The 17,121-nt window shown below is 47.3% G+C and overlaps 1 protein-coding gene and 1 long non-coding RNA gene across 14 annotated transcripts in view; one reads left to right on the top strand and one right to left on the bottom strand.

Annotated features, from left to right (window-relative positions):
• The first annotated feature begins 77 nt into the window (after window positions 1-77).
• LOC136793195 (uncharacterized) lies at window positions 78-16,540 on the top strand. Its single transcript, XR_010838157.1, has 3 exons — window positions 78-417; window positions 8,942-9,078; window positions 14,741-16,540. It is a non-coding gene; the product is annotated as an uncharacterized lncRNA (long non-coding RNA).
• The window catches only part of NF1 (neurofibromin 1), a 245,207-nt gene continuing 241,275 nt past the window's right edge, over window positions 13,190-17,121 (bottom strand). For all 13 annotated transcript variants that reach the window (XM_059047829.2, XM_059047832.2, XM_067021108.1 and 10 more), the window contains one exon: window positions 13,190-16,878. In XM_059047829.2, coding sequence (XP_058903812.1) covers window positions 16,736-16,878 — 143 coding nt within the window. In that variant the 3' untranslated portion in view covers window positions 13,190-16,735. The remainder of the gene's footprint in view (window positions 16,879-17,121) is intronic.

Genomic DNA, 17,121 nt, shown 5'->3' with positions numbered 1-17,121 from the left:
CCTCCGCCCGGTGGCGGCGGCGGCCGAGCCGTGTCAGCAGCGGCGCCGCAGCCCCGCGGCTCGGGGCGGGCGGGGGCGGGGGAGGGGGAGGCTGCAGACAAAAGAGGCCGCGCGCCCCCGAGGGCGGCCGCCCGCGCGGCCCCGCCGCCTCCCCCAGACTCGGTATCCCTCGGCGGCTCCGAGCTCGCCCCGTCCCCTGGGAAACCGGGAGGGTGGGTGTGCGACAGGCGCCCGGAAACCCAGGGCGGCCCGAAGGCCCCGCCCCTGCTTGGAGGAGGGAGAGAGGAGGCCCGAGTCCCCGGACCAGCCGCGCCGGGGTCCAACAGCCTCGCATCCATCCTCAGACCCCCAACCCCAAGGCCAGCCCCTCTCCGTTCACCGCGTCCTGTGTGCGTACCCAGCAGTGTCGAGAGCTCGGTATGTCCTAGGGGGTTCCTACATTAGCGCGTTGGATTGTTACACTCATCTCCGAGGAAGCTGAGACTCAGAGAGGTTGAACTACTTACCCTAGGTCACACAGCCTCTGGGAGCCCGGGTCAGGATTCCTAGCCAGTCTGGAGCTGGATGGAGCTAGACTCCCTATTCTTACCCTTCTCTGTGCTGCCTCTTAAAGAACAGTTTCCAGGCTTTGGTCCACACAGGCCTCCCCAACAGAACTCTGGGCCAGCTCTGGGCTGGGAAAGGGTACAGAGAGGGGGAGCAGGGACCCTGGGACAGGAGGGGGAAAGAGGAGACCAGAGCAGGCAGGAGGAAGGAAAAGCAAGAGCCATCCACCAGGCCTGCCTGTTTCAGGGCCGGGGCCACCCAGCACCTTGTGGAGGTTCCCTCCCTTCCCCTGGGTTCCCACTCTCAGCCCTTGCAGCCCTGGACCTCAAGCTGAGAGCCCAGGACAAGAGTCTTGGCCCTGGGAGCTGGTGGCGGCCTCCAGGCCTGGACCTTAGCCTCCTCCCAGTCGTGCTCAGCTGAGCCTCCACCCCAGCTCCTCTGACTTCCAGCCTCTCCCGAGGCTCTGCAGAACCTGGCCTGGCTCTCCTCTCCTCCCTCCTTGTTGCTCAGCATGCCAGGCCCTTGTGGCACCAGTTGCACCCAACCCAAATACAGGTCTTGGCTGAGCCCACCCCCACTTATGCTTCCCAGCTCAGTTCAGAGGTTTCCTCCTCCAGGAAGCCTTCCCTGATGGCACTCCATCTTGCCTGTTAGTCTGATTTCTGGTCCCTTCCTCCAGATGCCTACTTAGTTCTACAGTTCTCTGGTGGGCTGGCAATCTCCCCCAGCATGGTGGGAAACCCTCCAGGGCAGGATGTATCTTAGTCACTTCTTGTCCCTGACCTCCATTCAAGGGTGGGTCCAGAGGAAGCCCCTGCCTAGAGGAGAGGGTGTCCTGCCCCATCATCTGCGGGAGCCAAGAGCAGTGTAGGGACCCAGACAGAGAGGCTGGGGTGGGGCCCAGTTCTGCACATGAGCTGTGTGGCTTCTCTTCCCTGGACCTCAGTTTTCCCCTCTGTGGTCTTGCTGCTCAGCTGTGAATATATCCTGCTCAGGGGCTGCCATGTGGCTTCTCTGATTCTCCTACCCAAGAGGCTCAAGACAGAAGGGAGATGGGCAGGGCTGAGTTATCCCCTTTGAGGAGCTGTAGAAATGGCTCTCAGAGCACTCCCTGCATTAAATCCCCCAAAAGAAGAGACCAGGGAAGCTGAAAGACCTCAGCTGGCAGAGGTGGGGGCCTCAGACCTGAGCATGAACAAATCCCAGGGGAACCAAGCTCGAAGCCCACACCAGATTAGTGGTTCTTCTCCCAAAAGACTGGAGCCCTCCCTTACCCCTGTCTCTCCCCACCCATATCTAGGAGCATCTCAGCTCCCTCCTGCCTCCTTCTTCCTGGGGCACCTCCTCACTCCTACCCTCTCCCCATCCCACTTTCTCTGGCCAACTCCCATCCTTCCAGATTCCATGAAAGTGGTACCTCCTGCAGGAAGCCTTCCCTGACCACACCCTCACTTACCTTGACTGCCTCTCCCCTGTGCTCCTGTAGCATTCTGTGCAGGGAGGTGACAAGTATACACTGTGGAGCCACCCTACATCTGGGGATAAGGCCATGAGGGTCAAGTGATTTAATATGTGTAAATGTCAGAAGAGTGTTGCAGGTAGTAAGTGCCAGCTATTGTGTCCTGATGTCTCTCACTCCTGTTATCAAAAGAACATCTGGGAAGTAGGTTTGAAAATTCACACAGTGACCATGAGGTCGGTGAGGGCAGGGACTGTGTCATTTCTCTTTTGATTTTCTAGCTCCAGGCTCTTAGCACAATGACCAATACACACAATTAAGGTCTATGAAGGAATAAATTAGGGAAGGAATGGGCACACATATGGTGTGGTTAAACTGAAACATGGTGGCCTCTCAAAAGATACCCACATGCTAATCCCTGGGAGTTGTAAAATTACCTTATTGGACAAAGATTCTTTGCAGGTGTGATGAAGTTAAGGCTCTGGAGATGGGGAGAGTCTCCTGGGGTAGCCAGATGGGTTCTAAGTGCAATCACAGTATCCTCATGAGAGGGAGGCAGAGGCAGATTTAACACAAACAGAAGAGAAGGTGATGTGGCCACAGGGGGCAGAGAACGGAGGGATTTGGCCATAAGCCAAGAATGCCAGCAGCCGCCAGAAGCTTCAAGAGGTGAGGATGTGAATCATTCCTAGAGCCTCTGGAGGGAGCATGGCCCTCCCCACACCTTGATCTTGGGCTTCTGGCCTCCAGAGCTGTGACACAATGAATTTCTGTTGTTTTAAGCTTCCAAGTTGGTGGTACTTTGTTATAGCGGCCACAGGAAACCAATATGTATGGTATAAATATCATGGGGAGGTTATTACAGGTTAAGAGCCAGGCTTTGGAATCCAAAACAGCTGAGCCAGGCACCAAGGTCTGCTACTCATTTAGCCCTTTGACTCTGGACGAGTTAACTTCTCTGAACCTCAGTGTCCCTATCTGTAAAGTGAGGATAGTAGTTCCTACCTACAGAAGTCCTGCAGGTTTCACATGAGAACATGAATGTAACATGGCTGGCACAGTGCCTGGCATGTACCTGGCCCGTGGTGATTATGATGCGTGTTGGCATAGAGAGGTTGAGAACCAGTGTGAATGGGGGAAGCATTTCTGATTTTCACCTCCAGGCCTTGAATTCAGCGTCCATGTTGTGTGGAAATGGGACAGGATTCACAGTTTCTTGCTGCTCACAACCTGCTGGGCTTTTTTTTTTTTTATTGCGGTATGCAGGCCTCTCACTGCTGCGGCCTCTCCCGCTGTGGAGCGCAGGCTCCGGACGCGCAGGCCCAGCGGCCATGGCTAACGGGAGCTCCGCTGCATGTGGGATCCTCCCGGACCGGGGCACGAACCCGTGTCCCCTGCATCGGCAGGCGGACTCCCAACCACTGCGCCACCAGGGAAGCCCCTGGGTTTTTTTTTTAACCATGAATAAATATCGCTCTGGCGGAGAGGAAGGGTGTGGGAACGCCTGGGCCTTTTTCACCCGTCCTCCAGCATGCGGGGTCTGCAGAGGCAGAAGCAGCAGCACTGCCTGGGGGGCCGAGGACCCTGGCAGGACTGGGGTGGGTCTGGGGTGAGCAGGGCATCTCAAGACCCCGTCCTTCCTTGTCGGGAGGGGTGCCCCGGCTGGGGTTTCACTCACCCTGTGCGCCCACCCACAAGTTTCTGTGACCCTCAGAAGGGAGTAGGTCCATCTGATTGCTAACGTTCCTTCCAGGATTCTAAGAATGACAAAACCGTACTTATTCTACCCAACTAGGCTCCACATCCTTTCATCAGCCTCAGAAATGGCTCCTAGAAGTGACTGGTGGCTGGGGCGGCTCGCGGTTTAGGCAGCGGCCTCCTGCCCGCGTCTCACCTACCGGAAGTCCTCCAGGCTCACCTACCGGAAGTCCTCTAGGATCCCCACGTTCCCTGCTCCCCGCCTTCTCTGCTGCCCCTTCTGCCGGAAAGAAATGCGGGAGTCCTCAGTTACAGACTGCATAGAATAAAGGGGAGAGTGGGAAGATTGGGGTGGGGTAGGGGCCATTTTTTACTGAAAGGTAACCGGCCTCACCCTGACTGATACAGGAGGAGGGATCCTGGTTTCCACGGAAGGCCTGACATTCAGAGAACCAAAGACTGTCAGGATGGGAGACACCTTCCTCCCAACCCCCACTCCTCCCAGATCACAAAGCTTTTTGGTGGCAGAATTAGGACCACGGCCTAAGTGGCCTCCTGACCCCCATCAATGCTCCTTTCTGCACAGGTTTGGAGCAGAAGGTCCTGGAGTAGAATCGCTGGACTAAAGCCCCAGCTACCTATTCTGCTATCCCCACCTGAAAAGTTTAAAAACGAAAGAAAAGAGAGATCCGGGGCGTCCAGTCCTGCTGAATACACATCTGGGTGGGAGCAGGGGCTGGGGGCTGCGGTGCTGGCTGGGCCGAACAAGCCAGGATCACTGAGATTTAGCAGTGCAGAGGCCAAGGTCTTCCTCCTGGGAAACCTCTCCAGAAAGGACAACGCACGGGTGCACGGCTTGGTGACCTTGGGGTGAAGCCCTCCACAGGATTCTCAGAAACAAACTGAGGTGCAGTGTTTAGAGGGGTCTCCAGCAGGGCGCCAGCCCGAGAAAGCAAAGCAGCAGAGAGGGAGGGCTCCGCGACTCAGCATGTCAGGATGGGAGATCCTCCTCCCCCGGGACAGGCCCGGTTCTCCCGCGCCCCCTGCTGTTCAAGGGAGGTTTTTAAAATTTCAGATCACTCCTTAGAAGGAGCATGTCTTTCCTAGACTCATTCTCTTGACAAATAGGTATTGAGCGTCTACTACGTGCCAAGCCCTGTTCTAGGCTCTGGGGATACAACAGTGAACAAGATGGAAAACTTCCCTCCCTTCACCTAGCTCATTTTCTTGTGGGTTCTGGGGAATTCCCAAGGAAATTCGAGGCCTCTTCCGAGTGCCATCCTGAATGTAAACGGTAGGGATTTTTTTTTTTTTTCTGGCACATACTGTTTAGACAGGAGTTATTAACTAATGCCACCTGGATTTGAAGACTCCATAAGAGCCAGGCCCAGGGCAAGGCACCAGGGACATAAGTTGTCACACAGACTCCCCCAGGAGTCTAGGGACCTGGGGTGAGATTAATAAGGAGCCAGCCAACAACCCACAGTGTTCAACCCCCCCCTCCCCCGCCCAGGACAGATGTAAGCTGCCGAGGGAGCAGGGAGAATGGCCCAACAAGAAAGTCTTGCTGGAGATGGTCTTTCGGGGAGGGGGCAAGAGGGGGGGTGTTTCTTAGAAGACAAGGTAGGCTCCCCCGGGAGGAAATGATGTCTGCATAGGCCCCCCCACACAAGAGCATCGCGAGATCCAAGGAAGCAAAACATCCCATTCTCAGGTTTCGTGCTGAGGGTTTGAGAAGCTGGAACAAATCTGAATAACCATGAGAAAAGCCACTGCGCATGCGCAGAGGCCAATAAAGAAGAAATCCCTCCCACCAGGCAGTGATGGGCCCTGAAGGTGCCATGTCTCTAGGAGGATTTGTAAGGTGCTGACTGTGGGTTGAAAACCCCCTCTGTACCTACCTGTAAAGCTTTCAGTAAAGTTTTGTGCAAGTGGATTCTTCAGTGGGTAGGAGATGCCAGGCCATGTTTCAGGGTGAGTTTGGGTTGAAAACAAGAGCAGAGGAAGGAGGGGACCGGTGATATTTAGGTTACATGTGTAATGGTCCGTCATCTCAGTGCCTGCTCTCCCATCTTGGAATGGCTGGAGCTAGGGTGGGTTGGAGCAGGAGATGGGCTTGAAAAGACAGGTAGGGGTCAAATGATGGCCTTGCGTTTTCTGGTGAGGACTTTGGACTTTGTCTGTGTGTTGGTGGTGAGAAGGAAGCCTTTAAAGTATGTCCTGGCTGCACCTATGATGGGTTAGAGTGTGGTACACCGGGGACAGTGGGTCATGCTAGAGACCCTTGTAAACAGGCCAGAGAGCCGGGCCCCTGAATGGGCAGGGAGGTAATGGGGGTGGTGAAGGAATTTCAGAAGGCACAATCAGTATAATTTGGTGACCATCCAGTGTGGTGGTGGGGATGGGTGGTGAGTGGGGAGGAATTAAGGATAATTCCCAGTGTTCTAGCTCAGGTGCATTGTTGGGGATGGTGGTGCCATTGGCCAAGGCAGGGGCCCAGGAGGAAGTGCACTGGAAATCCTGTGCAGAGGTGAAGAGCTGCCATTAGGTGGTTGGCTATCCAGGTCTGGAGGGGAGGAAGGAGGTGAAGTGGTGACGATGAATTAAAATCACTTCACATAATGTTAATAGATGAGAAAGTTCAGGAAAACACTTGCAGGGTAGAGAGCTGAGGTGGAGGAAGTGCCGTCAGAGCAGTGGGAGGAGAATGGGGACGGGGAGCCAGTGCCTGGAAGCCCTAAGAGCTGAGGAAAATGACTGGACTGCAGTCAGTGTGCAAAACCTTCACAATGCAGTGCACACAACTACACAAATTTATAGGCCCCTTAATAGCCCGAGAGCTTCGTGAGGTCCAGGACCATTTCCAATCAGCCTTGTTAACTGTGAAAGATTGTAAGCTGTGAGCAGAAGTAATAAAGTCATAGTGAAAGACTGGTGGTGGCCAGTGTGCTCTCCTGGGGTCCATGGAGTCAGCAGGTGTGTCCCCAGAACTGCTCTAAACCAGGTACAAAAATATGCCCCTGGAGAAAGAAAACAAACCCAGCTCCCTGGAATCTGAATTAGTTAAAAGCTACCTTTTGCTAAAAGGAGAAAGACTAAGGTAAAAAGCATCGAAGGGATGGTAGTTGTTAATTTAATGCCTGAATAAGTTCCATTATTATGAATACCTTTTTAGTAGAACTGAAAGTCAGCACCATCTTCGCCTCTTAAAAACAACTTTTGTTTTTAAATAATGCTCAATGTAAAAAGGTAAGAAAATATAGACAAATAAACAAAAACTAACCATACATAGTTATTCATCTTTTTCCTATGTATGACTATAGTTTTCTATGTGTAAAATACATAGATATTTTACATGATTGGGGATCTACCCTAATATACAGATCTTAATCCCTTGATTCTATTGGCAGTTTCCTCCCAAATTTAAGTATTATTACTATTTTTTTTTTTTTTTTCGGTACGCGGGCCTCTCACTCTTGCGGCCTTTCCCGTTATGGAGCACAGGCTCCGGACGCGCAGGCTCAGCGGCCATGGCTCACGGGCCCAGCCGCTCCGCGGCATGTGGGATCTTCCCGGACCGGGGCACGAACCCACGTCCCCCGCATCGGCAGGCGGACTCTCAACCACTGCGCCACCAGGGAAGGCCTAAGTATTATTCTTTAAACCCGTTTTTAAAGGGTGCATAAGGAAGCCCTGTTAGCTTCCAGAAAGTGCTGGATGAATATAGATGATTTAGCCAAAAAATCATCCAGGTGTTGTCTCCAGATGTTTTGGTTGTCTCCAGGTGTTTTGATATTATAAATAATGCTTTGATGAAAGTCTCAGCTCTCTGATCACTTATTTCTCTAGACTAGATCCCTGCACATAATATTATCGGGGCAAATGGTGTGGACATGTTTAAGGCTAATGATACAGAAGGATGAGGTCAAGTGCAGGAGCAAGTCCATCACACCACACTCTGGACAAGCACCGAGTACTAAATACATCTTTGCTAATTTTACAGATGAAGATGGTATTTCACTGTTTCAAGTTTGCATTTTTGTTTTTGTTTACTACTGAGCGTGATGACCTTTTCCATCATATAGTAATTAGCAAGTGGTACAGTATTTCATTTCTGTGGATTAGCCGTTCATGTCCTTTGCCCATTTTTTTTTTTCTACTTGGGTCTTTTCTTAAAATCGATTCTTATGAACCCTATAATTAGAACAATCTCCCTGTTTTTTGCCTTTAAATTCGGGTGTGATTTTTTTTTTTTTTTTTTTTTTTTTTTGGACATGGGGATATTTTATGGATTAGGTACTCAAGTGTAATCTTAAGGATTTCTTCCAATGCTTTTAGGCGTACAAAGTCCTTCCCTGTTGTGGGAGTAGATGTTCTTAGCCAACATTTCCAGCTCTCCTCCTTCTGGAAGACGATAGCTCTTTCTGACCCTTGTGATTTTGTGGAGCTGTGTGACAAGTTCGGGCTGTGACTGTGAAAAGTGACTGCACATCTGCTCTCCGGCCTTTAACTGCTAATATGAGACCCTCCAGATTCTGGGCTGTTCAATCTGGCAGCCACTAGCCACCTGTAACTATTTACCTCTAATTTAAAATTTAAAAGTCAGCTCCTCAGTCTCAGTACCCACATTTCAAGGGTTGGACAGCCCTGCGTGGCTGCGGCCCTGTATGGGACCGTCAGCTATGGACCGTCTCCATCACTCCAGGGACAACTGGGTGGCGCTGTCTCAGCTCTCCTTCCCTCTGTCATTTGCTACGGTGGCTGATCAGTCTCTGGGGCCCGAGAAACCGAGGGGAGCAGAGTCCCCCTCCCAACCAGTGATGGACACGTAGCGGGGTGAGAAAGCTTTTGTGGATTTTAAGCCAATGAAATTTGGTGGCTACTGGTGCTATTTTTTTTTTTTAACACCATAACATCATCTGGAACTTTTTGTCTTTTCCATTCTATTTACCTAGTCTACTTACCATCATCACAGTTTTAAACATTTAAAAATGTCTGTTTTATTATCTAGTAAGGAAAGTTCCTATGTATGCTCTTAAGTTTTTTTTTTTTCTTAGCCATGCTTTCTTGTCTATTTTGTAAGGTAAACCCTAGGATCATTTTGGATACACACTCTCTTCTTGTAAGGCTCCTGATTGGAATTGTGTGGACTCAATGATTAGTTTGGGAGCAACTGGCACTCTGTTTCCTCCCATCCAGCTCCGTGGGCTGTCTCTCCATTTACTCCTCTCCTTACAGCCCACGGCCCTCACATGCCTGTTTGCTGAGTGACGCTGTGCGGACTGAATCAGCAGCAACGGGAGGAAAGTTAAGGACAACACGGTGACCTTCCATAAAGCAAACCTGAGTCCTCTTCAAGAACTAGTTTTCCTTCGGTGAGTCCCTCTTGCCCCACTCTTTTTGGGGTTGAAATGCCCTATTATAAAAAGACTGTTCCTGGAATATTTTGTTTTCTATATGCATAAACTGACAAAATACATTTTTGAAACTTTCCTGATGTGTGAAATCTCAAAAGTCTGGATTCGTTTTCAACAGGTCTTTAGTACACAGGCCAGATCCGTTTTGGTAGGGATTTTTGATATTGTGAATGGGGTCTTTTTTTCTATTCTACTTGTATAGTTTCCTGATAGCGTAGAGCCTTAGGTGTTATTCAACGGCCATCTATCCGGCTCCTTGGAACAAGGCATAGTCCCTGTATTTGGAGGCCCAGAGTCTAACCAGGGGGACAGGAACAGTTGATGATCACCACAGTGTAACTAGAAGCTGTTACAGGACCAAGAGAAAGGCTCTCAGTGCAGCCCATGGGAGCACAGAGAGCATTTCCAAGAGGTGCTGATGCTGGAGTTCACTGAAAACAAGGGGCCCAATAAATGTCTGATGGATGAATGAACGAATGCTGTAAGCTTAAGAAGACTCAGTATTTTAATGAAAAAAAATTTCTTTTGGCCTCCTGTAGAATCCTAGACATGAGTATATGGCGAGTGGTGGTACTGTTTTTGCTTAAGGCATACACGACCTAATCCGCAAATTATCGAGTTGGTGAGGAAGCATCTCTCGCCATCTATTTCTCATCCTCTTTTGACTTTGGGCCAGACTCAAAGGTAGAGAGTGTACCCTTATTTTTGCTCTCTGGGGCTAAGGCATGCCTTCATGGAGTTTTTAAATGTACAAAATCAGGGCGCACTTGCCAAAGTGGGACGAAAGGAGGAAAATAAGAACAGAACGAGCCAGTCTCCTCTCTGGTGCACTGCTTTCTGCCCAGATGCATTTCTGCCTGGATGCTACATGTGCTCTCTGGGCCACGTCGTCCCCAGCCTCAGGTACCCACTATACATTCAAGACTCCATAATCCTATATTCAAATGCTCGGTGGACATATCCACCTGGACACACTTCTTGGTCATTTTTCAGGACCCAACTCCTCAGTCATCGAACCTGCCAGTCACTGGTCCACACCTTGGACACCTGTGCTCACTGGTTACGTGGCTGTTTCCCCCCACTAAATTGTGATCTCGCATAGGGCAGAGACCAAGCTTGCTTCTTCTTTTTTGGCATCTGCAATGCCTGGCAAAGGGCTTGGCACAATTATAGTTAACTGAAAACGTTTCTTTGAACAAATGAATTAATCAGCTGAGGTTACCTCTGTTGACATTTTCTTTAACATATTTAAGTTGGGGAATGCTCTCTGAACCTCTGACCAGGAAGGGGCCCTATTACGATTCTGATGTGACTTTCCTATTTTATACGGAGGAAGTGGCCCCCATGGGGGGATGTTCTGAACTCTGTAACCCCACAGGATTCTCTTTATCGTGACTAGCTTGACTCACAGCATAAACACATGGTAAAGGACCTAGAAAAATTTGGCCCAATTTAAATGTATGATGCGTCTTTGGAAATTTTAAATATGCATATATACATATATGTGGTGTATGTACATATGTATATATCACAAGATATAAATGGATTTTTAGAAGGTCCTTTAAAAAAAGCCAAGTCTACTAAAATTACGACTCCACATTAACATAATGAAATATCCACTTATGATTAGCCAGTACTTTTAAAAGAACGAAGTGTGAGAGATTCAAACGGGGATTATGTTGCTGTAGCGTGGCCTAATATTTACAGAAACGTAATGAACATTGTGAAATGGCGTCTTTTAAACTGGCAGCTGAAAGGGTCTTAAGTGGAACTTACTTCAGTAAGAAGACTGACTCTCTAATGAAGACAGGCCTGGCATGTAACTCGGGGCAACTGCCCTTGAGAGAGTTTGGATGCCGCTGCGTTCTGGCGTGCAGCGTGCAGGCTAAGTTTCGCGGATAGAAATCAAGGGAGAACGAGGGGTGAGGGCAAGTGTTAGAGATGCTGGCCACCACTTGGGGCATGGGGGTGAGGGATGGGCTACTTCTTTCTGGAAAGAGGAACACTGCGATGCTACCTCTTTGTTGTAGGTTAAGTTTTTTCTATCCTTTCAGCACATTTCCGCCCTACCCAGTCCTCCTTGGGGATAAACTTTTCTGGCCAGACAGCTCAAAATTGCCAGACTAGCCTGGACTGTCCCAGAAAGCAGAACTGTGCAGGCAAAAATGGGCACAGGGGCCTGTAAACGGTGGATGATACTGTCAATGTTCTGAAGGAGCTTACTGTCCAGGGATGGAGAGGTGATCATCCAAAGGCATCCCTACTTTGATTATGATGCTTTAGCCCGGAGGGAAAAGATAGCTATTTGCAGTAGAGTTGACCCTTGAACAAGGCGGTGTGTATAATTTATAGTCAGTCCCCTCTGCATCCGCTGTCCCACTTCATCCCTGAATTCAACCAACCACGGACCGTGAAGCACTGTAGTACTGACTATTGAAAAACATCTGTGTGTAAGCGGACCCTTGCACTTCAAACTCTACTGTTCAAGGGTCAACTGTACTTGAATTTTCAGTGGTCTTTAAGCCTGGTGCCCAGAGAACTCACCTGAAGCTTTACAGCCACACCAACACCCCCCCCCACAGGCTCTTTCCGTCCCTCCCTCCCAGGACCCCACCCCTGGAGAGTATGCACTCTCTGCCTGGGAGGTCTGGCCCAGAGTGCTGGCAAGCTCTCCATGTGAGTTTCCTCAGCTTTCTCAGTCTTTCCGTAAACAGACCAGCACTTGCCTCAGACCTGCAGGTGTCTGCTTCATGGTTTGTAGCCCTTTGTCTAACATACCAGACGCTGTTGCCCTCATAGGCATCAGCTCTGTGCTGCCCACAGGGTCTAGGCTGCATTCTTTCTCCATCCGAGAGCTGCCCACATAATGGGGTAAAGAAAATGGTAAAACTCGCAGCAGTGGAGCCATGGAAAGCGTCTGACAGTGTTTACACATGCTGTGCCCGGGAAGGTTCTGTTGGGGACAGCTGAGAGCTGGAGAGAATTGTGGGCTCCTAATATATGCCCTCTGGTTGATCTCGGGGTGTCCTGGCATCTCTGACTGCTCATTTTAAAAGAACTAAAGTCACCTTAACCCAGAGAACGGAGTCACCCCTCAGTCTGGCAGGCCCTAAAAAAGCATTTGATGGGGTTCAGGACATGCGACCTCAAAATATGGCACCTTGAAGGAGCTTGAGGAAATGGCAGAAGCAGCAAGGTTTCTCTGACCTTTCCCCTGCCAGCCCCTCCTGAAGCAGGTCATAAAACCTTCACTTGGGGCTTCCCTGGTGGCGCAGTGGTTGAGAATCCGCCTGCCGATGCAGGGGACACGGGTTCGTGCCCCGGTCCGGGAAGATCCCACATGCTGCTGAGCGGCTGGGCCCGTGAGCCATGGCCGCTGAGCCTGGGCGTCCGGAGCCTGTGCTCCGCAGCAGGAGAGGCCACAACAGTGAGAGGCCCGCAAAAAAAAACAAAAAACAAAAAACAAAAAAAAACCTTCACTTGAGAGGGGCCCTCTCTAACCCCCGAGGAAAGGAGCATCCTTATCTCTGAAGACAAGACAGAGGGACTTCGAGAAGTAGAACAGGACTTGCTAGGTTTCCCCCACTTCACCGCACTTACCGCATAGTCTTTGACCTATCAGATTTTTACACAAATGCTCACTCTTCATCAAACCTAGGATAGAAATACTCAGGCTTAACTGGTTTTTTTTTTTCGGGTCTTCTCATCTCTTTTTGAAGGCTCCTGTGTCATGTAAAATTTATAGGAAATAAATGTGTATGGTTTTCTCCTATTAATTTATCAGTTTAATTTTCAGACTCAGCCAGAGACCCTAGGAGGCTCGAGGGAAACTTTTTTCTCCCCTACACATTTCACCAAAATTATTTTACCTTTCGTTTAGAGAGGTTCTGGAAATAGAAGGGTCCTTCCCATGGAGCGAGGGTGGTGGTGGTGGTTTGAGGAGAACCCAAGACATCCTTAAAAGAAAGGAAATGGCCTTAATGTTTCAAAAGATCAGGGAGGAGTGCGGGGAAGTGAGAAAACAGAGCTGATGCATGTGAAGAAATTAAATAACTCCCCACATCTTAGAGCAGATTGAATTTACATTTTACTTAAAAAAAAGGGGAGGAGTACATACACAGGGAGGAAAATGGGACGGGAACAACAATGACCTGGAATGGGTTTCTACAGTTTTCCCTACAATGGTAGATTTTGTCTGTTGGGCAGTATTTCTCCTGCTGGCGTACAACTGCTTACAATATTAACGAGGTTGTAGACAAGGGAACTGCCAAAGTTTGGGCCTGAATGGAAAAGAGAGGAAGTTATCATATACAATGTAAGTTTACAATACACAGCATTTTCTTTAAATGATGTAACGCAGTCGCAGGAAGAAGTTAACAGTACTAACACGAGAATAATCAAATTTTTGTTTGTTATCCATGTACAGCAACTAACTGCTTTACAAAAAAAGCAAAATAATACAATATATCATCACAGGTATTTACAGTGTAGTAAATATACTTTTCTGTCAAATTTTACACAAACTATTTACAGGTGAATATACTGCATTAAAAAAAAACTGTGTGGCTGACACTAAGAGTGAATTGTTGTATAAGTCCATTGCATAACATTGAATAAGACATGCCTCATTATGCCTGGGTTGGGGGTGGGATGTAAAAACAAAACCAAAAAAACAGAAAAGCCAAAACAAAACTGAAAACCCCTAAAACCCACTGAGCAGGGAGGGTTGCCGGCTTACATCCTGTCTCCCCCAGGACATCCATTCATGGGTGGGGGCAGCTGGCTGTTCTCTGGGGTGTCCTCAGCCATGGCTCAGGACCTGCACAGAGCCGGCACCCAGTAACGGACAGGTGGTGAGTGGATGCAGGACAGAGCACTTGCCACTTCCCCCAAAGCTAGTGAACTGGGCCTCGGTGCCGGCAAACAAGGGCACACCCCTGGGACAGGGCAGTGACAAAACGGAGATCATGCATGCCAAAACACACGGTGAATCAATGTCTTCCTTTTTAAAAAGTCAGGGGAAACATCCACAAACCCCAAACAAATTACTTTATAGAACTTACATCCAATTATGCAAAATGGGCAACCTACTATGAACTTCAGAATTTCTTGTGCAGGTTCTAAGTATGAGGCCTAAAAAACAGTTTCATTTCTCAGAGGAAGCATATTGGTGAGAGATTTATCTCATGTGCATTTCAGTTTCTTGGAAAGCTAGATTTTCCTCAAAAGTCAGAAGTTCTTCAAACAAGGTAAATCGTAAACCTTAATAAGTTTTCAAATTCCCAGGATGTACTGGTAAAAAGTATTTTTGCAATTCAAAGAAGGCTCAATTTTGATTTGTGCAATGCAGATCATTCATTTCATGAGGTACTTCAAGTGAATTCATCCATTCATTACACTACAGGGAAATAACGAATAAATTTAAGACATAGCATACCTTGGAAAACTTGTTTATGGAAAGATCGATATTTTTAATGGTAAACCTTTGGAAGTTCCTCTATTTTGACGGAAGAAGCAAAATAGCATAACACTACCCACTGTCATTGCATCAAACCAACAACAAAGAGGGAAAAGCATGGAACCAAAATGATTAAAGGCTCACATCTGCCTTTTATTCCAGGAGCCAGGAAGTTGTGATGCCCACCCCAGAAGCTCTGGGCTGTGGGGGAACGTGGACCTTACCAGCAGCTTGGCATCCTCGGCACCGGGCTGTTAATGATCAGTTTCTAAACTCAGCTCTAGTCTTAATTCCTTATCGTCTCAGTTGCTCTGTTATTATAAACATTCTATTCTAATGAAGCGTCTACAATAGTTAAAAACAAAAGTTTAGTTAATTGCACCTGTCTTCAATATTTTCCAACAATTCAGTGTCAAAATAACTATTAACACTAAGGTTTTTTTCATTTTGGCTAATGGTTCTTACTTTTCCCAGGACTGTAAACAAATTAAAAAAATTAAATTCTTGTTATTTCTGAATATCAAAAGCAATTTTATTTACATTAACATATTACATTGTTACTGTGTGGATAAATGTGAAATGTGTTATATTATTAAAATCAGAACATTTAAATGTACCATTGATTTAGCTGTGGAATTTAATTTACTGAAATCCACTCATGAAATAGCACTTCAGGAAACTCCCCCTCCCCTAGGTTTCTTCTCTCCCAAAGCCATTACACCTTAACATATAAAGGGAACCCAGGAATAGGGGGATAATATCTTCTTGTAATAAATTATGGTTTAGTCCTAAATTGGAACATCCAGATACTAATATATTCACTGAAGTCAAATTATTTTGCACACTGCAGGTACCACAAAGAAATTGGATCTGCATTACTATGGAAATTCCAATGCCATGATAATCCATACCATTCAGTATAGCAGCAACTCTTAAGGTCCCCTATTGTCATAATAATGCAGGTTGACCAGTCTTTTCACAGTGATTAAATGCAATTCTATCATATAGAACCCAAATGTTTTTGCTAAAGAGATTCCTGATTTTTTTGGAGGGGAGAGGAAAGATTACAAGACATTTAAAATACGTCTCATCAAAAATTTTTTGATAATATACACCACACTCTTATGTTTCTGGGAAAATTATTAAACAAGATAAAAGCATCGTCTACTCTAAAAGTCACGTACCATTCCATTTTGTATGGAGCTAATGCAACCATCTACGGAAATTACCTCCTAGGAATAATTTGCAACACTTTGTTCACTGATTACCCTGCTCGGAATTATTTAGGAAAGAAGAAGAGGAGGGGAAAAATGTATAATTACTATACTTAGTATAGTTTTGGCTTACAAAAACAAAAAACGACTTTTAGCATATTTAAAGATTAAAAGCTAATCAACTGGAGAAAAATATAAACTAGTTTGGATGACTGAGTTTGGATAAGGCCTCAGAACTCATCTCTTTAATTCGGTAATGTTAAGATACATGTGGTTACGCTTATTTTCCTGTAATTATTGCTAATACTCAAGTGTTAGTATTTCTTAAGAACCCACTACAAAATACTAAATCCCTCCTACCCCACCCCCCAAAGTACCTCGCCTGTGGCTTTATGGTATGAAGTCACTGAGGCTTGACCTCTATGGTTCTTCAGTTTTGTAAGGTAAAAAAAAGTCCACAGCTAAAAGTCAGATTAAACATACTGGGGTTATAATATTATTTCTCCCATAAACTTCTATCTTGAAAAGTGTGTAAATAAGACTAACACTTTACTTTGTATGTTGAAGAAGGGGAAAACATAGAAGGCAGAGCTCTGTGCAAATGGCTTTCATAGCTGGCCAGTAGTAGCAGTATTCAAGAAATCATCCTCTCTCACAATTGGGATGTTCTCAGTTCAAGTGTCCTGACCTCCCAACTTTCTTTGCAGTTGTTCTGAACACTTGCTTAAACCAGACAAACCAAAAGTAGAAGAAAAAAAAAGTTAAAGAAAAAAGCAGCATTAAATTTAGGCAACGCTTCCAAGAGTTGATCATCTGGCAACATGGCAGACTGGATGGGCTCATTATAAAACATGAAGTGCAGCATCACAGCACGGTGGTGAGGGGTCACTAGTGAAGAGCCCGTATAAGTTAAGTCTGTTTGAAAAAGGAGAGAAAGAAAGCTTCACACGATCTTCTTAATGCTATTACGTTTGAAACTGCCGGCGCTTCTTTGCTTCTGCACCTGGCTTGCGGATCCATGACGAGTTCGCCCACTGTTACAGTGCCCAGTGGTAGGGGACAGTTCAACATTCTCCTTGTCGATTCCTGGAGAGAAACAGAGCAGCCAGTTAGCCCCTCTCCTGTGGTGTTAAACTCCAGGATTGAATCTCACGATCTGTATACGAGATAAAACCTGGTGTATTGTTTTTGCATTCATTTTAATAGTCAGCTGCTAAAGTGTTTACAAAGATCTTGTCACAAAGAAAACCTCACACTTTGTTAAGCAAAATTTGCTATCATGGCAGAAAAACAGCAAAAGGAAAAAACAAAAACAAAAACAGAGAAGTT

Source organism: Kogia breviceps, chromosome 19 (genome assembly GCF_026419965.1).
Source record: "Kogia breviceps isolate mKogBre1 chromosome 19, mKogBre1 haplotype 1, whole genome shotgun sequence".
NCBI lineage: Eukaryota > Metazoa > Chordata > Mammalia > Artiodactyla > Physeteridae > Kogia > Kogia breviceps.
The sequence above is the reverse complement of the archived record's forward strand: the minus strand, read 5'-3'. Positions and strand labels throughout refer to the sequence as shown.